General features: G+C 45.7%; 2 protein-coding genes across 18 annotated transcripts in view; one reads left to right on the forward strand and one right to left on the reverse strand.

The window, feature by feature from the left end:
• HCFC2 (host cell factor C2) overlaps nucleotides 1-1230 on the reverse strand; it is an 85263-nt gene extending 84033 nt beyond the window's left edge. For all 3 annotated transcript variants that reach the window (XM_060307006.1, XM_060307005.1, XM_060307004.1), the window contains exon 1: nucleotides 1034-1230. In XM_060307006.1, coding sequence (XP_060162989.1) covers nucleotides 1034-1196 — 163 coding nt within the window. In that variant the 5' untranslated portion in view covers nucleotides 1197-1230. The remainder of the gene's footprint in view (nucleotides 1-1033) is intronic.
• The window catches only part of GLT8D2 (glycosyltransferase 8 domain containing 2), a 63228-nt gene continuing 38841 nt past the window's right edge, over nucleotides 369-24755 (forward strand). For 6 of the 15 annotated variants that reach the window (XM_070046512.1, XM_030856217.2, XM_070046516.1 and 3 more), the window contains exons 1-3: nucleotides 1238-1350; nucleotides 4295-4434; nucleotides 12048-12403. The gene's annotated coding sequence lies outside the window, so the exon portion shown is untranslated. Of the gene's footprint in view, nucleotides 500-622; nucleotides 661-1224; nucleotides 1351-2063; nucleotides 2084-4294; nucleotides 4435-9561; nucleotides 9682-12047; nucleotides 12404-23090; nucleotides 23131-24755 lie in introns of those variants that run through there. The other 9 variants (XM_060307012.1, XM_060307013.1, XM_060307011.1 and 6 more) reach the window with 9 other exon arrangements.

A 24755-nucleotide genomic window follows, 5' to 3' on the forward strand; every position in this document is an offset into this window, starting at 1 on the left:
AAAATTCAAACCAGGTCTAACTTATTCCACACCCAAGGTTTTTACAGTCTACCAAATTGTCGACTAACTTTTTAACTTTTTTATGCTGGGGTGCCAGAAGGAGGAGAAGGTGAAAAAATAAAGTTTCCCCTACTCCACCATTTTATTAATTTCTAAATGACCACTATAATTAAGTTGTTTGGTCAAAGAAAAGTTATTGATCACGACATAGATTTCAAACTCATTAATTAGCCTTACACCAAGAAAAGAGCTTCCTTAGGACTGCTGGCGCATTGACAAGTGGGAAAAATGAAATTGCAACCTCCTTTCTGTTCCACGGAGGTACTCAAAGTCAGGGCCTCCGCGGCCGGGGGCATTTCTGATGTGCAGCGGCGCTCAAGGCGACAGTCCTCCCCGAGCGTTGAACGGCTGAGCTTGGGCACACACACCCAACCATGCAGACAGGCATCGGTATCACCCACGAGCCACTTCCCCGCCAGTGAAGAGCGCTACCAACGGGGTAAGAATCTTGACTAACAACTGCCAGGTACGGGGCTGTATTTGGGGTGAAAGTACCAGAAGGCCTCTCGTTTTCCCTCCTCATCTCCCCTATATTCTCTTCCTCCTAAAGAAGGCAGGCAGGCAAAGACGGGAAAGGCCCGGAGGAGCTCTGGTTTGGAGGTGGGTTTTGACAGGGAGGGATCTCGGGGCCCCGGAGTGGGCGAGACTTCGGGAAGAGGCCCAGGCGGATGGAAACAGTCTCTCTCGCCTACGTCCGCCAGCAGGGCTGGGGCGGGGGGGTCCGGGACCGCCTGCCCGAGGGCCGGCGCGCCCCGCACGGGGGCCGGTTCCACCCCGGCAATCCCGGAGAAACGGAGCTACGGCCCGGGACCCTGCGGGATTGGGGCCGCCCGGCCGAGACTCGCTCCCCGCCGCCCACCGGAGGAGGCAGTGACCCGGCGGTGACAGCTGTCAGGGCCGCGGCCGCCGCCTCGTCTCCCCTCCCCCTCCGCGGCTCCCACAGGCGGGGCCGAAGAGCCGCCGCCGCGCCTACCCGTGTTGTAGACGTGCAGCTCGTCGGCGATGCCCTCGTTGCCCCCTCCAAAGATGATCATCAGCTCCCGGATGGCCACCGCGCGGTGTCCATGCCGGGCGCGGGGGACCGGCCCCGTGAAGGAGGAAACCCGCCTCCAGTTGAGGAGGCTGGGAGCCGCCATCTTCCCAACCCCCGCCCCTCTGTCCACAATGCACCGCGCCTGCTCCGGCGCCGCTGCTCCGGGAGGAGGGCTGGGACCCGCCTCCAGCTGTGCACGCGGGAGGAGGGGAACCCCACGGAGGAGGGTGATGGTCACGTGACCGCGGGCGTCCAGGGTGAGGATGGAGGGCTGCGGGGAGCAGAGGGGGTCCTGGCAAGGGAGCCCCACCCCCCCCGGGTGACGTGGCTGGTGTTGGCACCCTGGACAAGGGATTTTAGGGTGGAAGGAAATTTCCTACCGACCAGTCTCCCCTCCTCATCCAGAGCCTCCAGTTTTTTATTTGTGGGAGAAGATACAGCGTTTTCCTTTACGGCCACTTTGAGCATCTAGGATGTGCGAATCAGACCTTTTAAAACAGGGGTCCCCAACCCCCAGGCCGCAGACCGCAACCTGTCCGGGCCTGTTAGGAAAGGGGCCACACAGCAGGGGCTGAGCAGGAGGTGAGCGAGGCTTCCTCTTCGCCTGAACTATTCCCGCCCCCCATTCCGTGGAAAAATTGGCTTCCACGAAGCCCGTCCCTGGTGCCAAAAAGGTTGGGGACAGATGCTTTAAACAATGACAACACAGCAAGGGAAAAGCTCTCGTATAGGTTTTGAAGTGCCAGGAGCGCGGGGAGAGGAGAGGGAAGTCCATCTCCGCCGAGGGCGTGACTGCGCGCAGAGAGCCTGGGCGTAGAGGATGCCCCTGAAGGCTGGGGGAGGGGGGCAGTCTGGACCATGGTGGAGAGGCCGCGAGCGCTGCGTGCCACTCGCGGCTGGGAACACCGGAGGGAATGTCGGAGCTAAGCCTGCAAAGGCAAGTCAGGCAGATCAGATTTGGAGGGTGACATGCCAAGAAGTTTAGGAACGGTGAGCCGCGAAAGTTGTTTTGTTTAAGCAGGTGGGAGGTTATATATAGATTTATCTTTTATTACTATCTAACATTTGAGGGTCTTTCATTGACAAGCACTGTCCTCCTTGCCTTATATGAATTAATTTGTGATTCTCCTAACAATCCAGTGAAGTGGGTACTGTTATTTCCCTTTCGTGGATGGGGAAATGAGGCACAGAAAAGTAAAGTAATTTTCTCATGGGCACACAGCAGAATTAGGGCCAGTATTCAAACGCAGAGCTTCTGATTCCAGAGCCCCAACCCCTAACCACTATACCATACTTACTGTGAATACAGTCATAAGTAACCCTGTTAAGTCCGGGCTGCTTTGTGATCTGGTCCTACACAGAATCATACTCAAAGAGATACAAGTCCAGCGGCAGAGGTCGGGGCGGGGAATGAAAGCAATTTAAATCCCTACCTCACACTCTAAAGACGGTATCAAAGAGGGAATACACATAATGTAGGCCAAATTTCCTAAAATTTCATTTCCCTCATCTTACTACTTTCAATTGCCTAGCTCATCTCTCCTCCCCCAATTCCCTCAAACCTAACCATGCCTCTCCCACCTTCTCGTTCATCTAAACTGCCTTTTGAGAGGTAATTCTCTCCCTTTTAAAAAGGAATTCTTACTATTCTTTCCAGCTCCTGCTTTTCAAGTTCTTCCTGTCACTGATTAATTCCCCAGTTTCATAATATGGTCAAAGAGAATTTGGAATTGTAATAGGAAGGTGGCTGGAAACAAAGAAAGAAAGCTATGAATATTTATGTACTGATATTTTTCTTGGTCACATACATAACATGGGCTCTTAAATGTTTCAGTTATAAAGTTTTTAGGTATTTGAAACAATACTGGAAAAGTTGGGGTAGAGCCATGAGTTTTTCATAAAACTTTAAATACTTTATTTAAAGAATTATATTTTATTCTGAGAGTTTAGTGTTAAAATGTCCTAACTTTTATTTATGACTGATACTGTAAGTGGGTGGTAGTTTTTTTTGTTTTGTTTTGTTTTTTTTAATGTCCTTATAGCAAAAGACTAAGGGTAAAATTAAAAGTTGCAAACCCAATGTTGATATTCAAATTAAAAAAAATCAAAACTGGTGTATGATATTCGAAAGTCTGAAAATCTCTGAACTAGGGAGAGATGAAGGCAAAATGTTAAGACAAAGGAGATTACAAGTGATAACTGGTTGCTTAGATAAGGAGCTTCAGGACAGTGGTGGAGGTCTGTATTAGTTTCCTAAGACTGCTGTAACAAAGTACCACAAACCAGGTGGATTAAAACAACAGAAATTTGTTGTCTCACAGTTCTAGAGTGTAGAAATCCAAAATCAGGGACATGATCCCTCTGAAACCTGTAGGGAAGAATACTTCCTTGCCTCTTTCTGGCTTCTGGTGGTGGCCGTCAATCCTAGGCCTTCCGTGGCTTGTAGCAGCATCACTCCAACCTCTGCCTCCATCATCATATGGTGTTGTCCCTGTGTGTCTGTGTTTCTTCTCTTCTTATAAGTTCACCAGTCATATCAGATGAGGGCCCACCTAATGGCCTCACCTTAACTTGTTTACATCTGCAAAGGCCTTATGTTCAAATAAGGTCACAATCACAGGTTAGAACTTAAACATATCTGTTTTTGGGGGGGACACAGTTCAATACATGACAGGATGCTTAATCCAATGGGAAAGATATTTTACCAGAGCACCTTGGACTCAACGCTGCTTAAGTGAGGAGTCTAGATTAGGTCCCCAATTCTCAGGAAAGCTACCTTCAATCTTTGAAACTTTAAGAATGGAAGTTACCATCTAGGAGGTGAGTGTAGAAGGGGAAGAGAAGAATGAGGCAGAATAGCGCCCTGAAGAAACCAACTTTTAAGAGGTAAAGACAGCAGGAGGCTCTCGTGAACGAAATGGGGAACGAATAGCGAGAGAAGTCAAAAGGGAACTGGGTGAGGGCGATGTCAAAGAAGCCACAGGCTAAGGGGCTTTCACAGAGTGGAAGTGGTTATCAAAGCCAAGAGCCATAGAGAGGTCAGAAAAGAAAAAGACAAAGAAGCAACGTCTGCAAACTAAGAGGTTATTAATGGCCTAGATTAAAATACTCAGTGGAGCGGGAGGAGGGAAGCCACAGAAGATCGAAGAATGAATAACAAGTGAGGATGCACAGATAACATGTATAGCCTGCTTTTTACAGACACTTGCCCCCAGAAGGAAAGAAAAAACAGTGGCTGGAGGGGAGAAATGGCTGTGTACAGAGCAAGCTTTTCTCATTCTTTTCCAAGGATGAGACTTGGAACATGACTGTGGGCTCAGAAGAAGGATCCAGTTGAAAAGGTAAGACTGAAGAAGCAATAGAGATGTCTTAGTCTGCTTAGGCTGCTGTAACACAATACTAGAGGCTGGGTGGTTTATAAACAACCAAAATTTACTTCTCACAGTTCTGGAGACTGAAAGTCCAAGATCAGGGTGCCAGCATGGTCAGATTCTGCTGAAGATACTCTTGTAGGTTTCAGACTGTTGACTTCTCACTGTATCCTTACCTGGTGAAAGGGATGAAGGAGCTCTCTGGGGTCTCTTATAAGGGCGTTAATCCCATTCATGAGGGCTCCACTCTTATGACCTAAGCACCAAAATACCAAAGACCCTACCTCCTAACACCATCACCTTGGGGTTGAGGATTTCAACATATGAATTTGGAGGGGGACACAGACATTTAAATCATAGCAAAAGAATATGTCATTTGGAAATGCTTTTTGTTACAAGTAGCAGAATATCCGACACAGTGTGGCTAAATGATAAGGCACTTAATTATCTTGCACAAGAAATCTGGGGTAGGTAGGTCTAGGGTTAATTTGGCAGTTCAGTGGGGTTACGGTTCCAGGTAGCAGTTCTGAGTTTCTCTTGACTTTTCCTTTATGGTCAAAAGAAGGTCGTTGTACCTTTGGACATTGTGTCCCCATACAACCATGCCCAAAGGCATGAAGCAGGAGGACAGCCAGGATGGGGAAATAGGGCTTTCATTTTACAGGGAGGAAAAGCATCTTGCCCAGAAGCCACCCAGCATACTTGCTCTTAGGTTTCACTGGCCAGAACTGGGACATTTGGTATATTAAGATTACATTAGCTATAGTGACAGAAATAGGCTTTAAAAGTTTATGTTTCTCCCATCTAAATGAACTTTGGAAATGGCGGTCCAAAGCCAGCATGGCAGCTCTATTTCACCGCATCTTCAGGAATTTGTAGACTTTGTAGATTGGAATTCGTCCTTCCAGCTCATGATCCAAGGTGGCTGCTCCAGCTCTAGCTATTGCATCTACACTCCAGCCAGCAGGAAAGAGTAGGGGAAAGGAATGTTCCCCTCTCCAGAACACATTCTGGAATTGTACATGGTATTTCTGCTTACATCCCATATGCCAGTATTTAGTCACAAGGCCACAGCTAGTTGAAGGAAGTTTGTGAAATGTAGTTTTTATTTAGAATGGCCAAGTGCTCGGGTAATAGTCAAGGTTCTATCACAAAGAAAGAAGAGAAGAGCAGACCGTGGGGGTCTTCTTGCAGGAGGGTGGCTATAGGAGTCTAGGAAAGTGTTTTTGTTTGTTTGTTTTTAGCCTCAGTAATGAGAAGCAGGCAAGGGAGAAGAAGGTTGGAAATGAGAATTGGTGAGTTAACCAAGTAGGCCTGTCTCAGGGCAGGTTGAAACTTGACTGAGCAAGATCCTAGAGGATCAAGAAAAGATGGATTCAGAAGTACATGAAGATTTACACATGGACTGGGGTTGAATATATGTCTATTGCATAGATTATATAATTGTTTATATTCTATAAAAATATATTAAAAAACAGAAAGCTCATTGGACAGCACTGCTCTAGCCTTTTGAAGTTACATTAGAGAAGATGCCTTCATCTGTCACCACTTTCTCTCCTTCACTCCCGCTCCCCCATATCAAACACCATCATTTACCTGGAATCTTAGTATAGCATAGAGGTTAAGATCACGGGATTTAGAATTCAATAGGCATAGCCGTTTACTAGCTATGGGGTCTTGGTCAAATTATTTATTTTTTTGAGCTTCAGATGCTTTGTCTATAAAATGGGGATTGTAATAGCATCTATTTCTTAAGGTTATTTTGAAGATCAACTGAGATAATATATGCAAAGTACAGGCTGTCCTTGCTTTGCATGAGAGTGCAGTTCTGTGAAAGTGGCCATGGAAGCTGAAACCCTGCAAAGCGATCTTAATTACTAATGGGAAAAATTACAGTTGTTTTGTTCATGATCTTTAAAAATTTTTGTCAAAATATTTAAAGTTCTCGGGCTTCCCTGGTGGCGCAGTGGTTGAGAGTCCGTCTGCCGATGCAGGGGACACGGGTTTGTGCCCCGGTCCGGGAAGATCCCACATGCCGCGGAGCGGCTGGGCCCGTGAGCCATGGCCGCTGAGCCTGCGCGTCCGGAGCCTGTGCTCCGCAGTGGGAGGGGCCACAACAGTGAGAGGGCCACAGCAGTGAGAGGCCCGCGTACCGCAAAAAAAAAAAAAAAAAAAAAAATTTAAAGTTCTCTTACTGTTAGTTTTAAATGTCTAAAGAAATGAAAAAAATAGTAGACTTAATAGTAAACTTAATGTTTATTTGTTCTACTGTAATTTAAAACATTGGACATATTGAAGATGAAAATTAAATATTTAGGGTTTGTTTTGGTTTTGGTTTTGGTATAAAACTTACCAAGAGCAGCTGAGCAGTGTTTAACCTTCTTGCCATATAACTTACTGTAAGGAGTGAGCATCTTTTCTGTGCCTTGGAAAATGGTCATACTCCTTTCTAAGTTTGGATCAGCTTCCCATATTTTATCCTTTGCACTTTTAACATCATAAAATAACCTTTGAGAGTTCCTCTAATATGAATTTTTTTGCCCATGTCATTTCCTCTGGAACATCTCCATCCCTCTCATCACAACCACTTTCCTTATTTATGTTTGTAAAATCACCCTTACTAGATTTTTCTGGCTGCATAGCTAGAGTTGAATAGCAACAGTATCATCCCACGGCCAACTAATTTCTTCTCTAACTTCATTTACCTTTGATTTGAATGTCACTCCCACTATTATCATTTTTTGTTTCTTTGCTAACATTTCTCTGTGTTGGCCAATTCTATTGTCCATTTTTGTAGATGTCACATGGGTTTCTCACTGGGAATTAACGAAGCACCACAACTACATGCTTTGCTGTCTGTACATAAGCCGAATAACAGCTATCCAGTGACCAATCAAGGACAGACTGTCAAAGAAGTGACACGATTGGTCACTCATCATTGATGTGGCTCTGTTATCAGCGTAGTAATTTTGTGGACTGAAAAGCTAGCAGCAAAGTTAGTAATTATCCAATTACTCAGTTGATATACTGTGGTAACAGATTTGAACTGTGTTGTAGGGGGACTGATGTTATTAAACTACACTGTGGTGACTGAAATTGGTGCTGATGCCACGCAGAGCAAGGACAGTGCTACGCTTATGAAATGCCTAGCACGTGGTTAGCATTTAGTAAGTCATAGATTGTTTAACTTCTATCATTTTCATTATATTACTACTGTTTCTACCCCTCCTGAGCCACTACGGGCCACTGAGGAGTCAGTCCGAGAGGGAGGGGCTGGTGCTGGGAGGTGGCAGACAGTGCAGTGTTTTCAGCCAGGAGTGTAAAATGGCCGTGTCCAACGGATGCCTTAATCTCAGTTGAGAACTCAGGCCAAGGGCTTATTGGCAGCAGTCTGAGAAGGGGTTTTGAGGAGTGCCAGCAGGTAGGCAGAGCTCAACAGCAGAGAGCCTAGGCAGGCACTGTTCCTGAGACGGAGGAAGCAGATGGTGTCTGAGAGGTCTGCTCCCAGATCACAGGGCTCCAGCCATGGCGAGAGCTGCGGCCAAGGCCTGGAGAGGGCAGCTGGCCAGAACGAGGCAGGACCCCAGGCCAGGTAGAGCCTACACCAATTACCAGAGGAAGGAGCTGGCACAAAAGCCAGGGAGGAAAAGCAGTCATCTCACGTGGGAGAAAGGGACGCTGTGTGCAGAGAGTCAGGTGCAGGAGCGATTGCTGCAGCTCAGGGGGTAGCAGGCAAGAGCCAGAGCAGCTAAGCTCTGGACAAGGAGATGACCCATCACTGAGCCCCACCAGCCAAAGAGAGGGAATTGAGGCCCCCATAGTTGTATTTCCTGCCCCATGTGGATGATCCTGGAGCCCAGCCCAGGGAGACAGAGGCAATAAATAGAGGCTTGTCAGCCTGACCCAGTGCAGTGATTCACTGCTGCTGCACAATGCTGCTTCCCTTCCTTCCAGTCACATTTATCAGCCTTAATAGAGTTTATCTTACCTACTTATCTACAAAGTAATACACTCAGCCAAGGCAGGCCCATTGGGTAAGAAATGATGAACATTTGGCTTTCAACTAATAAGAAATAAACATGGAATAATAATGACTCAGATATACATTGTGTTGACTAATGATAGCACAAATCGAAAATGCATATAGATCACATAGGACTGTGTTCAGGCAGATAACCGAAACCTAAGCAAAGTAACTTAACTGCATCCAGGTTTATTTTCCTCACACGGTTAGATGCTCCGTAAGTAGTCAGCTCAGGCTGCTCTGGTGACTCCTGGTGCCATCGGGACTGAGGCTTCTCCTGTGTTCTTGCTCTGCCCTCCTCACTTAACATGTGCAGGGCTGCTGAGTCACCCAGCGCCGGGGCATGGATAGTTTCCATTTGCTTATGAAGATCTATTCTCTACTCTTCTTTAACTTGTTCAGTGCCGTGAGGCTGACCTAAATGTACTACATCACCTGACGTCTCCAGGTCTCTGACTTCCAGCTGGGTTTGGCCAATGGGAGGCACCACCAACAGGAGATTGTAAGGTTGGGGTAATGTACATCCTAGTCCCTTTCGTGGGGGTGAACAGAGGGCGCTCCTCTTGGGCAGCCCTCCCCTGCGGCTGCTTCCTCCCACTCCTGGTGCTATAGCATCAATTTTTTTTTTTTTCTGGTACGCGGGCCTCTCACCTCTGCGGCCTCTCCCGTTGCGAAGCACAGGCTCCGGACGCGCAGGCTCAGCGGCCATGGCTCACAGGCCCAGCCGCTCCGCGGCATGTGGGATCTTCCCAGACTGGGGCACGAACCCATGTCCCCTGCATCGGCAGGCGGACTCTCAACCACTGTGACACCAGGGAAGCCCTATAGCATCAATTCGTAACCAAGTTTCCCTAACACTGACTACACCTTTTCAAATAGTGCCTGTTTTAAGAGTCTCCACCATTAGCTCACTGGGGTGGGCCATCTGTGTCCTGCCGGGACCCTGACTGACTCACCACAGCGGTCTCTGCGCACAGCCCGTGGGACCATATGCAGCAGCACAGGGTGGGCCTTTCATCCACAGGGCTGAGAGATGGCGACTCCACCTCCAGGCACCAAGGTTGGGTTTCAGACAGGAGGAAAGGGCAAAAGGCACCAGACAGCTCTTTGCCAGGAAAACAGTAGCTTTCTAGGAAGTCACAGCCAGCCAGCTTCTGCTCACGTGCCGCTCTAGCTTCAGGACCTCTGAGGAGGTGAGTATTTTTAACTGGACAGTTGCCACCTCAAATGACAGAGTGTTTCTATTTGAAGGGAAGAAGCAGAGAGGTTATTAAGTTGTACCAGGCTACCAGTGTTTGAAACAGCATATAACTCATTTGGGCTTTTTGAAAAAAGTTACCGATTGCTTACTGTTACAATTTCTTTCTCTTGTTTATACCTTGGGGTGTCTTCATGCAACAACAATAATAATCACTTCCATGTTCTGAGCCCTTACTGGCTGCATTACATGCATGAGGTCTTTTAACCCTCACAGGAAGCTTCCTCACCTTACAGATGAGGAAACCGAAGGTGAGATTTTCAGGAATGTGTAAGTGTAACATCTGAGCTAACACCTAGGTCTGTCGGTCTGTCTCCAGAGCCCAAGCTGGTAGCCACTACACTTAGGGTGCCCCTTATATCCTACATCTCTTTCTATTCTCATTTCTTCCCCAGGGGAGAATCTGTGCATCCAATTTGGAAATATAGGTCATAGACAGTAAGCCTCTTGCAGCTCAGCACATGGCCCAGCAGAAATAAAGGAGGGGCTTCTCTGGTGGTGCAGTGGTTAAGAATCCTCCTGCCAATGAATGGGACACGGGTTTGAGCCCTGGGCTGGGAAGATCCCACATGCCTTGGAGCAACTAAGCCTGCAAGCCACAACTGCTAAGCCCGCAAGCCACAACTGCTGAGCCCGCATGCTGCAACTACTGAAGCCCGCGAGCCTAGAGCCTGTGCTCTGAAACAAGAGAAGCCACCGAAATGAGAAGCCCACACTGCAATGAAAGTAGCCCCTGCTCGCCACAACTGGAGAAAGCCCACTTGCAGCAACAAAGACCCAACGCAGCCAAAAAAAAAAAAAAAAAGACTAGTGCCACTGAAGAACTGCATTTTATTTATTTATTTGTTTTTAAACAAACAATTTCTTTTTTTTAAATTTTGTTTTATTTATTTTTTATTTTTGGTTGCACTGGGTCTCAGTTGTGGCAGGCAGGCTCCTTAGTTGCAGCTTGCTGGCTCCTTAGTTGCGGTTCACTGGCTCCTTTAGTTGTGGCACGTGTGCTCCTTAGTTGAGGCTGGTGGGCTCCTTAGTTGTGGCATGCGAACTCTTAGTTGCAGCATGCATGTGGGATCTAGTTCCCTGACCAGGGATCGAACCCACGTCCTCTGCACTGGAAGGCAGATTCTTAACCACTGCGCCACCAGGGAAGTCCTGAGGAACCAAATTTTAAATTTTACTTAGTTTTAATCAATTTAAATTGAAAAACTGATTCACGATTCAGTTATTGGAAAATTTTGAAGTATGTTGGAGCAACCTGAATATGTGAATCTATTTTTTTTTGCGGTACGCAGGCCTCTCAGTGTTGTGGCCTCTCCCCTTGCGGAACACAGGCTCTGGACACACAGGGTCAGCGGCCATGGCTCACGGGCCCAGCCGCTCCGCGGCACGTGGGATCTTCCCGGACCGGGTCACGAACCCGTGTCCCCTGCATCGGCAGGCGGACTCTCAACCATTGCGCCGCCAGGGAAGCCCGTGAATCTATTTTTTAAACTGTAAATTTTATCAAATCTAAATACATATCAATTGTTTCTGATGAAGTTTAGTTTGGGAATTGAGATGTGTTGCAGGTGTAAAATACACACCAGATTTCAAAGGCTTCATACAAAACAAAAAGTGTAAAATGTCTTGTTAATAAGTTTTATACCAATCACATGTTGAAATAATGTTTTTGTATATATTATGTTAAGTAAAATTTATCATTAAAATTAATTTTACCTCTTTGTACTTTTCTTAAAGTGACTACTAGAAAATTTTCAATGACAATGTGGCTTGCATTATATTTCTGTTGGGCAATACCACTTTAGAAGGTGGCAGTGAGCAGAGGCAGACTCATTTCTTTATAGGAATGAGGGAGAGAGGCCATTGCTAAATAAATTCCATGATCCCAGGCAAAGTGCTGGCACCATTTCCTGGATTTCTGAGAATCAATGGCAGGAACACAGAACAGCACAGAGCTGGGTGGGGTTGATTCACTGCCTGATTCCTTCCCATGTTCAGTCACAAAACACACCATCTTGAAATTTCCGTCACTATCATTGCCTTGGTCGAAGGGAGACCACAGTTTTTATCTGGGCTTTGATTTGGGGACAACGGCATTTTAATGACTAGGGCATTTTAGGAGAAGCTAGTGGCCAGGAAAGATATTCTTAAAATCAGTATGAACTTAATTTTTTCACTTCTGCCCTCTCAAAGTTTACCTTAGACCCAATGTGTGGTGGAAATTCACCCTCCAAGCATCTGCTTTTCTCCAGTTTGGAATGTTTTCCTCCAGAGCAGCCTTGTTTTTGAAATGATTTGCAGGCTGCCGGAGGAGGCTGCGAGAGGAAGTCTGACCCGCCAAGCACATCTGGAAGTGGTTTCAGGGGCCACATCACTCAGCCAGCACAACGCCTAGATTCCCAGCTGCCTGGAACAGGGGTGGAAGAAACCCGAGCTGCTCCAGAGTCTGCACAAGCAAGGGAGGTGCAGTGGGGGAGGAAGACTGTCTTGGAAACGGAATATTGGCCTTGAGGCTCTCCAGCCCTTTGAGATTTCCAGTGGGATCGTAGAAGCAGCTGAAGCAGCGTGAAGGGCAGCATCCCAGGGCCAGCCACCATTTGAATGCTCTGCCCTGCAGCTCTTCTGGACGAAGGAGCCCTGCCCTCACCACCCACCAGGTAAACAGACATTTACAGCAGGGTGACGGCCTTTCTGTTTCACCCTGGCCTGCTGGCAGCTGTCCGTTATTTTGCTGTAGATGCAAGAAAGTAAATCAGAGGTGGACTGTCCCACGCAAACCACCTTCAGGCGCTCCAGCTGTTTGTAGCATGCTGGCGGCATCTTCTTCTTCTTTTTTTTTTTTGCCATCGCTGCAAATCCAAAATATTCAATGTGCAAGTTTTTCACATCCTGGACTGCTTTTCCAGACCTGGGTTTATGTCCGTCCCCCTACCCCCAAATAGTGTGATTTACTTACTATTTTCATCATATTTTAAGCGTGGAAATCATCTGTTAGCTAGGACTGTATAAATGCTAGCATTTAACGCTGGTATGTTTCTGAGCCACAGAAGATTTAATTGAGCTGTGATTCATGTTTTCAGAACCTGTCCTAGGAAGCTATTCTGAGGGCCCCAGTCCCCCCGCCCCAAAGAACTGGCAGTTGTATGAAATCTAAATGAGGCTTATTGTAAATATGGTAGTCATAACGGTCGGGTTGAAAATGCTTTTTAACTTTCAAAAAAATGTCTTCTTTTGTTCACTTTATGAGCAAGCGTAATACTTTGGCTAAGCCTGATATATAATTTATGACATAAGTTAAGAAGGGATAGTTAATAAAAGAGTAAGAAGAGAGAGAGGAAGAAAATATGATATCCAAACATCTGAATGTGCTGTGGAAAAAAGTCAGTCCTCTAGCTGTTTGGCCCGTGCAGCCAAATATCCAAAGTGACATTGGTTTGTTTTGTCTTTTCCTCTGAATGTTTTGGTGTTGCATTTGTGTACAGTATCCTTTGCGTGCTGCATAATGGAATTCCAGGCTTCCATCTAACTCAGTAGAGCAGTGCAGGGCAGTGGTGGGAACATGGGCTCTGGGGTCCGACTCACAGAGTCTGTGCGCTGCCACTTATAAGCTTTATAAACTTTGACTCTGGGTGACTCTATCTCTTCATCTGTAAAATGGGAATTAAGCGACATCATGTGTCTAAAGGACATAATGCAGGATCTGCAGAGTAGTGAGGCCTCAGGGGAGGTCAGCTTCTCTGGTGGTGCTGCTGATGACAACGGTGATGGTGAAGGTGACCACACACCCTGCACTGGGCCACAGCCCTGCTTTTGACACATTGTTCCCTCCCATAGTCCAGTCGTCCAGTGTTCCTCACATCTGTCCAAGTTGTCTCTCCCGGGTTCTGCTTCCTTCCTTCTTCTCTTCAAACACCTCTCCTTTTTTTCCACTCTGGCTCTCTTTAGTTCTCCTGCTTCTTCCCTTGCTGAGAGAAAGACATGCTCAGCAAGCCACAGCCCTCACCATTTTCATTCCTAGTTCCCAGGGGGCATGATTCTAAAGATTTCTTTTATTTCAGCGTCTGCCAAAGAATGTTCCAAAGAAGATAGTCCCGTGGGGAAAATACGTTCTGTGAGCCATATCCCCCTCTCAGCACTCTCAAGGCATGATGGCATTTTAAAGGTCCTGAGAAGTCCCGCAGAACAGGAATCTCCAACCCTCGGGGCTCAGACTGGTACCGCTCCGCGGCTGTTACGAACCGGGCCGCACAGCAGGCGGTGAGCAGCGGGCGAGCTCAAGCAAAGCTTCATCTGCCGCCCCTCACCGCCCTCCATCGCTCGCATTACTGCCTGAACCGTTCCCCCCGCAGCCTTCCCCCCACCGTCTGTGGAAAAATTGTCTTCCACCAAACTGGTCCCTGGTGCCAAAAAGGTTGGGGACCGCTGCTGCAGATGAGAAATCTGCTTAAGTTTGTTTAAGTTTGTTTTTTAACACTGTGATTCCCAGTTGACACAGAGCCATTTTATCACATCACATAGATTAACATCGGCACTCTGCAATATCCTATTCTTTTTTAAAATTTATTTATTTTTTGGCCATGCCATGTGGCATGTGGGATCTTAGTTCCCCGACCAGGGATCAAACCCGCACACCCTGCAGTAGAAGCGGAGTCTTAACCACTGGACCGCCAGGGAAGTCCCTGCAATATCCTATCCTGACCACATGTGTTTTCACCCTGGTTCCTCTCATGGACATCCTACCTTCATACCTTTCCTGGCGAACACCCAAGGGGACATCTTGTTCTCCCTTCCCTGGTTAAGGACAGATAATTGATCACGTATGCCATATTGATATGTAGAAAGTCTGGCCTAAGGTGGGCAGCAGGGATCAGCAAACATTCCCTGCAAAGGGCCAGGTAGGTGGCTCTGCAGGCCAGATGGTCTCCATCGTGACGACTCAGTTATGCGGAAGTAGTGTGGAAATGGCCATGGAAAAAACATCAAACAGCACCATCAAAGAATAAGCCTGGCTATGTTCCCACAAAACTGTATTTTTAAAAAACGGTGATGGGCAGGATCTGGCTGTAGTTTGTCAGCACCTGGTCTAAAGCCATGTTGTGAAAGAATGCCTCAATCCATCACAGGAGAAAGCAGGATGGGTCGTCCGCAAACTGAAGTCATCCCCACCCTGCTTATTTTGGTGAATCAGGAGTAAGCCTTTGATGTTCCAGCAAAAAGTAAAAAGGCCAGAGGTGTTTTGTTGGAGGCCAAATTCCTAAGTCCTGGTTTTGTCCTTCTTTCTCTTTTCTTCAAGGGAACCCAGGCTCCTGTCCTGTTCATAACTCTGTAGTCAGCCTGGTTTAAGTTGAAGAGCTCTATTAAATGTATTTTATGCCCATGTGAACTTCAGGGTCAAGTCTTAGAGAATACCGTGAAATCACAGAGCTTCTTGGCAGGTCTCTTAACCTCCCTGAACTTCAGTTTCCTCATCAGTAAACTGAGAAGAATAACCTTATAGGGTTGTTGTGAGAATCAAATTAATTAATATACATATAAAGGTCTTAGAACAATGCCTCACTAATAGAAATTACTATGTGTCTCCTTATCATTGTAATAAATTATTTAATTTAACCTGCAAAACAATCCCATTTTACAGACTGGGTTTTGTAAGTTGCCGAAGATTACACAGTAAGAAATGAGGCAGAACCAGGATTCAAAGTCAGCTCTGTCTAATGACAAAACCCATATTTCCACTCAGGTACATGCCCTGCCAGATTTAAGTAGTTCAAAAATACATTTTAGGAGCCCCTCTTTTATATTCCTTTTTGATTCCCAGGTCCTTTCCTATTACCTCCTTACCTGAACCCATGGCAGACATGATTAATCAATCACAGTGCCCTTCCTTCCTTCCTTCCTTCCTTCTTTCCTTCTTTCTTTCACTGAGTCTTGTGATGGCTTTAGACTCCTCAATTTGTCAGTCCTGAAAGCTCCTACCAACTGATTATAGAGTTGGCATGTAAAATAAAACTTATGGGCTCTGATTTTTGGAATACTTTTCAGGAGTCCCTCCCACTTTTGCCTTTCTTCCAAGGCAGAGCTAATCCCCTTAGCCACTGCCAGGTCTTAAGACATTCTTTCCAGGTTTGACAACAGGCCCAAACTCTTCGACATTTGGTAAAACAACTCCCCATGCAAGATCTTCTGGGACCTGTTTTTAAACCTAATAGACATTTCTCTGGTCCAGATCAATTCCCTAAGCTCTCCTTTTTCTTCCTAGTCACAGGCCCTAGGACCTTTCCCCTTTGAAGCTCCAACCATCCAGGGCCTTACCTAGGGATTTCCTCTTTCCAACACTGTGAGATGACTCCCCAGCTGCATCTTTCTTGCTGTCCTGAAGACAGGCCTATGGGCCCTTAATGCTGAAAGCGCGACTCTTTGTTACTACAGGGAAACTACAACACAGAAGTCACTCAGCTTAGGAAAGCTTACAGAGGCTCAGGGGACATGGTTCTGGGGCTCCTTGTGATGGTAAGAGAAAGGCCAATAAGAAGACCCGAGCCCTCCGCTTTTATTTTAAAAAATTATTTATTTGTTTGTTTATTTATTTTTGGCTGTGTTGGGTCTTCGTTGCTGTGTGCAGGCTTTTTCTAGTTGCGGTGAGCGGGGGCTACTCTTCATTGCAGTGCGCGGGCTTCTCATGTCGTGGCTTCTCTTGTTGCGGAGCGTGGGCTCTAGATGCACGGGCTTCAGTAATTGTGGCATGTGGGCTCAGTAGTTGTGGCTCACAGGGTCTAGAGCACAGGATGAGTAGTTGAGGCGCATGGGCTGTTCCATGGCATGTGGGATCTTCCTGGACTAGGACTCGAACCCGTGTCCCTTGCATTGGCAGGTGGATTGTTAACCACTGAGCCACCAGGGAAGCCCCTGCTTTTATTCTTGTAGTGGGACCATCAACCTGGCTTTACCCTCCTTCTGGCTTTTTCCTTAGTGAGGGTATGCAGACCCTTTTCTTCCTGGGATTGAAGAACAGAACAACAAGAGCCCTTTCTTCCTCTCTCCTATTTCTCACTCATTCATTCCACACACATTTCTTGAGGCATACAGAGGTAGGTCGGCCACAGTCCCTGTCCTCTGTCATCTCATGGTCTAGTGGAGGAGACAGGCACACCCATGATATTAGAACACAGTGTTCTGAGTGCAGGGATAGGCATAGGAATGGAGATTAGGGGAGCACCCATGCAGGGTAATCAGGTAAGGCTTCCTGAAGGAGGAGGAGGAGTCTTTAAAGCACAAGTAGCAATTTACTGGGGAAAGAGGAGGGGAAAGGGCATTCCAGGCAGAGGGGACTGAACGAACCAAAGTTCAGTGACAAGAAAAACATAGAGGGCTTCCCTGGTGGTGCAGTGGTTAAGAATCCACCTGCCAATGCAGGGGACACGGGTTCGAGCCCTGGTCCGGGAAGATCCCACATGCCACTGAGCAAGTAAGCCCATGCGCTACAACTACTGAGCCTGTGCCACAACTACTGAAGCCTGCACGCCCAGAGCCCATGCTCCGCAACGAGAAGCCACCGCAGTGAGAAGCCCGAGCACCACAACAAAGAGTAGCCCCCGCTCGCCACAACCAGGGAAAGCCCGCGCACAGCAACAAAGACCCAATGCAGCCATAAATAAATAAATAAATAAATAAATAAATAAATTTTAAAAAAGAGAAGCATAGACCTGGGTGTGAAGGACAGTGGAGGGCTGGAGACTAACTTTCAACCAGTTCAGCTTAGACGGAAGGCATGGCACAGAGGACCTAGGGGAATCTTAAGCTCCAATCTTAACCTTCTGGTACTGGATTTCCAGTGAAGGGCTTTAGGGAGGAAAGGAACACTGAGAGTAGCGGGGTTTTCTTGTTTGTTTGTTTTCGTTTTTTTGATTGAAGTGTAATTGCTTTACAATGTTATGTTAGTTTCTAGTATACAGCAAAGTGATTCAGTTATATATATGAGCGTGTGTGTGTGTGTGCTTGTATACACTTTTTATACACTGTATATATTCACTTTTTCAGATTCTTTTCCATTATGGCTTATTACAAGATATTGAATATAGTTCCCTGTGCTATACAGTAGGTCCTTGTTGTTTATTTTACATTATAGTAGTATGTATGTGTTAATCCCAAACTCCTAATTTATTCTTCTGCCCCCAATCCCTTTCCCCTTTGGTAACCATAAGTTTATTTTCTATGTCTGTGAGTCTGTTTCTGTTTTGTAAATAAGCTCATTTGTATCATAGTTTAGATTCCACATATAAGTGGTATCATATGCTATTTGTCTTTCTCTTTCTGACTTCACTTAGTATGATAATCTCTAGGTCCATCCATGTTGCTGCAAATGGCATTATTTCGTTCTTTTTTATGGCTGAGTAGTATTCCATTGTGTGTGTGTGTGTGTGTGTGTGTTTGTGTGTGTGTATATACCACATCTTCTTTATCCATTCGTCTATCAATGGACATTTAGGTTGCTTCCATGTCTTAGCTATTGTAGGTAGTGCTGCTATGAACATTGGGCGTGCATGTATCTTTTCCAATTAGTTTTCTCTGGATATATGCCCAGGATTGGGACTGCTGGATCATATAGTAACTCTTTAGTCAGTAGGATTCTACAAGACAACTGGCTTGTCTTCTTCCAAAAAAAGTTCATGAAAAATAAAAAGGCAGTGTGGTGAGGTGGGACTGATCAAGAGTAAAAGAAGCTAAAGATATGACAACCAAACTATAAAAAACAATATTGGAATAATGGGGACATTTTGAATATGGACTGCTTATCCAGTGATGTTAAATTAATGTTATTTTTCTTAGGTGTGATAATGGCATTGTGATTATATAGGAGGATGTCCTTGTTCTTAAGAGATGCACACGGAAGTATTTAGGGCTGAAGAGTCATGTGTATACATATGTATACATACATATATATATATACAGAGGGAGGGAAGAAGAGAGAGAGAGAAAGAGAGAAAGGAAATATGGCAACGTGTTAGCAATTGGTGAATCTGGTGTAGGGTATATGAAAATTCATTCTTTCAACTTTTTGGTAGACTTTAAATGTTTCAAGTGATAAAAAGAAAAGGAAAAATTGAACAAAAAAATAAGGGTACTCGGAACTTCCTGGCAGTCCAGTGGTTAAGACTGCGCGTTTCCACTGCAGGGGGCACGGGTTCCATCTTTGGTCAGGGAACTAAGATCCGCCATGCGGCGTGGCCAAAAAAAAAAGGTACTCAACCTGCATGTATATTTCAAATTAATTTACTGTAATTATTAAACAACAAAAATAGTCACTGTGACAGCTGTACCAGTGATGGATTGGGAAAGGGGAGGGAGCAGAAATCCTACAGGCAGGAAGTCCAGGAGGGAAGTTACTGCAGAGTTAATCAGTGAGATGAAGCAGGGTAGAAAGGAGATGGATAAAGAAACACTTAGGAGGTGAAACTGTAGGAATCAGGCGTTGGTTGGATGAGGGATTGGGAGGGAGCGGTGGAAGAGGATGCTCAGAGAACACTGAGGAGGAGCTTCTGTGGGGCAGGTGCTGATTTCAGTTGTGAACAGATGAGGTTTGAGGTGCTGCGCAGCTTCCTGGAGGAGAGGGTCATGTGTTCTATAAATCTTTTATATTATAAAAATATTTATATTATAAAAATATTTATAAGTCTGTAAATTTTTTTTTTTTTTTTTTTTGCGGTACTTGGGCCTCTCACTGTCGTGGCCTCTCCCGTTGCGGAGCACAGGCTCCGGACGCGCAGGCTCAGCGGCCGTGGCTCACGGGCCCAGCCGCTCCACGGCATGTGGGATCCTCCCAGACCGGGGCACAAACCCGTGTCCACTGCATCGGCAGGTAGACTCTCAACCACTGCACCACCAGGGAAGCCCTATAAATGTTTTTGAGGGTTCATATCTCCAGGCACTCATGCTGGGCATATGACAATGAACAAAACAGACAAAATGCCCTGCCTTCAAGGAGCTTATAGCCTATCACCGGGAGGGCAGACGATAAACCAGTGATGAAATGGGCAGTATGTTGGACGGTGGTCATTGCTGAGGAGAAGTGACATATGTGTTGCTGAGGTTAGGGGGTTTTGACTGAGTCTGGGGGACGCGAAGGAGCCAGCCACGTGGATATCTGGCAGGAGTGTTCCAGGTGAAGGGAATAGCATTCCCGGTGGAGGGAACGAGTGTAAAAGGCTCTGAGGCAGGAGAATGCCTGGCAAGGAGGCCAGTGTGATCAGGTGAGATCTTGTAGGACACTGTACAGACTTTGGCTTTTACTCTGAGAGAAATAGCGAGGGCTTGGAGAAGTTTAAACAGAAAACAACACAACCAACTAAAAGAAGACACAGGCAGAATCATCCAGTCAATGGATGGTAGTGATAAGGCCAGGGAGAAGGCGGTACCAGTGGTGAAGATCTTGGATATATTTTGAAGGTGGAACTGACAGGATTTGTGGCCAGTCCATCTGTGGGGAATGAGAAACAGAGAAGGGTCAAGGATCACACCAAGTTCATTTTCGCTGGAGCAATTAGAAGAATGGAGTTGCCGTTGTGCACCTGGGGGAGATGATGGGAGATGTGTGTTTTGGGCAAACGTCAGGAGTTCGAATTTGGACATGAGGATGCCTTCAAGTGGAGCCACCCAGTGGACACTTGGCTTTAGGAGTCTGGAGTCCACGTGAGAGATCTGGGCTGGAGACAGTAATTAGGGAGTTGTAGGCATATAAATGGTATTTCAAGCCAGGAGAGTCCACCATTTAAAGGTTCCAGAGATGGGGGAACAGCCAAAGAGGCTGAGGATGAGCGGTCCCCAAAGGTGGTGGGAAAGCAGGCGAGTGTGGGGTCCCGCAGGCTACGTACAGGACGTGTGTAGAGGAGGAGAGTGCGGGCAGGTGGCCTGCACCTCCCGTGCACCTGGGCCTCGCCCGCATAGTAATGAGTCCTGTGATGCACTTGCTCGCAGGCAGGAACCATGGTAACCCAGAATATGCTCTCTCACACTCTGCCCCAGACACTCGTTTCCCTTGGCCCCAGATTTCTGCTTCTTATTCTATGTCTTCTTAAGATGTCTTGCAGCTGTTTCCTCCAGCTCTCATCCCTGACTTCCCCCCATCACTCTTCTACCCCTTTACAGCTCTGATCCCTCCGCCAAATCCATACCATCAGCTCCTGTCTAGAAGCTGCAAACATCTCTTGCGCACCTACTTAATCTATTAGAATGCTTTTGACTGCAAGCACCGGAAATACCCGTTTATAGCAGCTTAAACAGAATGTGCCACCATCAGAGACGAGGTCGCGTTGTGAAGAGGGAGAGAAGTGTGCCCATCAGGCATACGGAATCTTTATACAATTTCATATGCTTTTTAAAAAGTAAATGAAACAGGGAATTCCCTGGCAGTCCAGTGGTTAGGATTCCATGCTTCCACTGCAAGGGGCCGGGGTTCTATCCCTGGTCAGGGAACTAAGATCCTGCAAGCCGTGAGGCACGACCAAAAAAAAAAACCAAAATAAAAAGTAAATGAAACAGGCTTTCTCTTGGAGGTACATGCTTCTCAGGGCCTCCTTTCTGCCTTGTATTCTAAAAGCACCTTAGAAGGTTTCCTACAAGAATCTGCTTCAGGAATTTCCCTCCTTGGCTCACTACTGCTCTGCCTTGCAATTAGATGTGCATATCAGTTTCCTGAATCCTCTTATTTTATCTTTTTTTAAAAATTTTAATTTATTTATTTTTGACTGCGTTGGGTCTTTGATGCTGCGCCCGGGCTTTCTCTCGTTGCGGTGAGCGGGGCTACTCTTCACTGTGGTGCATGGGCTTTTCACTGCGGTGGCATCTCCTGTTGTGGAGCACGGGCTCCAGGTGCACGGTCATCAGTAGTTGTGGCTCCCGGGCTCTAGAGTGCAGGCTCAGTAGTTGTGGCACACGGGCTTAGTTGCTCCGCGGCATGTGGGATCTTCCTGGACCAGGGCTTGAATATGTGTCCCCTGCATTGGCAGGTGGATTCTCAACCACTGCGCCACCAGGGAAGCCCCTCTTATTTTATCTTAAAGAGATTTTAGAGTTGCAACGTGCTGGACAGGGGAAAGATGAGCCCCCTTGCCAGATGAGTCAGCACTTACTCTTTGGCATGAGCTCAGTAGTTAGAGTAGCGGAGCACTCAAGGGAGAGCAGACCAACCTCGCCTGGGAGCTGTGAAATTTCATGAATACACAGTGACATCTGTTACCTGGAGCCCACCTCACCTGCCTCTGGGGTAGCCAGAATAGCCTTTCATGAGTTTCAGAACCTTGTGGTTAAAGAGCATCAGATTTGAAGTCAGAGAGCCCTAATTTCAAATCCCTGTTCTACTATTTACCAGCTGTGTGATTTTGAGCAAGTTACTGACCCTCTCTGAGCCACAATTTCCTCATTTGAAAAATGGAATTAGTAATATATCCATCCCGTTCTGGCCACAGGGAATGTATTTGTAAGGATTCGTTTGCAAGAAATTGAACCTCATTTCAAAGAAGTTTAAGGAAAAGAGGGGAATTGATTGGCTTGGCTGACTGGGATATACAGGGAGGAGCTGGCCTCAGGGATTTGGAGCCCAGAGCCTTCTGGTCTCCCCCTCATTCTCTCCTGTGGTACCAGATGGTCTCTGGAAGGGAACAGACATGTGGCCAAAGACCATTCTAGGCTGACATTACCTCAAAAAGTTAGCCGAATGTATATCATCCAGAATAGTAAATGGATAAAAGGTACCTGAAACCAATCTCAGAAGAATCATAAATAGCATGCTTTTTGACTCAATTCTTTCCCAAGTGCAATAGGGGAAAAGGAGAAGGGCCGTTGCAAATGCACTCAGAGCTCCTGGGTGTACAGTCTATATCCTGGGAAAATGAAAGGGACATTGTAGCCAGTTGTTTACAGTGAGTTAAAGGCTTGAATGAAATCCCTGTTGAAGAGTTTCCCTAGATCACTGCCAACAAATTCTCACAACACTTTGGTTCATAAAGAAACCCTGGTGTACTATGCTATCCTGCCGTCTCTGTCATGTTGCTGATTTCTAAAGGTTACTATTCCTGGTTGCTGACGGCTGCATCCAGTCAAACGTCAAGTTCAGAAGTTCTTTTGAAGGACCGTAATTAAGAAGGATCAATTTAATTTTAAAATAAATTTTGAGTTTTCAAGACAAATTATTTATGGTAAATTAGCTTGTTTGTTTGTTTGTTTTTTAAGATAAAGGAAGTCAGTTTCCAACTCCTGGAAAATGCCACAAAGAAGTGAATGAATATGTGACAAAATTTAATTTTAGATTTCGAAACTAAGATGAATTTTTTTTTTCCTCCAGCAAAAATGGGTTTATTCACAATTAGCAGAGAATTTGAAGTCTGCAGCTACGGTGAGCCACGTGCAAGTTCCCTCATGGCAAGAGGAGAACACTTTTTTAGAGGGGAAAAAGGAAGCTGGGAGGGCTACAAAAACAGGGTCTGTGGCTTCTCTTTTTTTTTTTTTAATTTTATTTTATTTATGTTTTTATACTGCAGGTTCTTATTAGTCATCCATTTTATACATATTAGTGTATATATGTCAATCCCAATCTCCCAATTCATCCCACCCCCCCACACCCACCCCTAGCCCCCTTTCCCCCCTTGGTGTCCATACGTTTGTTCTCTACATCTGTGTCTCTGTTTCTGCCCTGCAGACTGGTTCATCTGTACCATTTTTCTAGGTTCCACATATATGCGTTAATATATGATATTTGTTTTCTCTTTCCGACTTACTTCACTCTGTATGACAGTTTCTACATCCATCCACGTCTCTACAAATGACCCAATTTCGTTCCTTTTTATGGCTGAGTAATATACCATTGTGTGTGTGTGTATATATATATATATATATATATACCACATCTTCTTTATCCATTCATCTGTTGATGGGCATTTAGGTTGCTTCCACGTCCTGGCTATTGTAAATAGTGCTGCAATGAACATTGGGGTGCATGTGACTTTTTGAATTATGGTTTTCTCTGGATATATGCCCAGTAGTGGGATTGCTGGGTCATATGGTAATTCTATTTTTAGTTTTTTAAGGAACCTCCATACTGTTCTCCATAGTGGCTGTATCAATTTACATTCCCACCAACAGTGCAAGAGGGTTCCCTTTTCTCCACACCCTCTCCAGGATTTGTTGTTTCTAGATTTGCTGATGATGGCCTTTCTGACCAGTGTGAGTTGCTACCTCATTGTAATTTTGATTTGCATTTCTCTAATGATTATATTGAGCAGCTTTTCATCTGCTTCTTGGCCATCTGTATGTCTTTTTTGGAGAAATGTCTATTTAGGTCTTCTGCCCATTTTTGGATTGGGTTGTTTTTTTAATATTGAGCTGCATGAGCTGTTTATATATTTTGGAGATTAATCATTTGTCTGTTGATTCGTTAGCAAATATTTTTTCCCATTCTGAGGGTTGTCTTTTTGTCTTGTTTGTAGTTTCCTTTGCTTTGCAAAAGCTTTTAAGTTTCATTAGGTCCCATTTGTTTATTTTTGTTTTTATTTCCATTACTCTAGGAGGTGGATCAAAAAAGATCTTGCTGTGATTTATGTCACAGAGTGTTCTTCCTATGTTTTTCTCTAAGAGTTTTATAGTGTCCAGTCTTACATTTAGGTCTCTAATCCATTTTGAGTTTCTTTTTGTGTATGGCGTTAAGGAGTGTTCTAATTTAATTCTTTTACATGTAGCTGTCCAGTGTTCCCAGCACCACTTATTGAAGAGGCTGTCTTTTCTCCATTGTATATCCTTGCCTCCTTTGTCATAGATTAGTTGACCATAGGTGCGTGGGTTTATCTCTGGGCTTTCTATCCGGTTCCATTGATCTATATTTCTGTTTTTGTGCCATACCATACTGTCTTGATTACTGTAGCTTTGTAGTATAGTCTGAAGTCCAGGAGCCTGATTCCTCTAGCTCCTTTTTTCTTTCTCAAGACTGCTTTGGCTATTCGGGGTCTTTTGTGTTTCCATACAAAT

Source organism: Globicephala melas, chromosome 10 (genome assembly GCF_963455315.2).
Source record: "Globicephala melas chromosome 10, mGloMel1.2, whole genome shotgun sequence".
NCBI lineage: Eukaryota > Metazoa > Chordata > Mammalia > Artiodactyla > Delphinidae > Globicephala > Globicephala melas.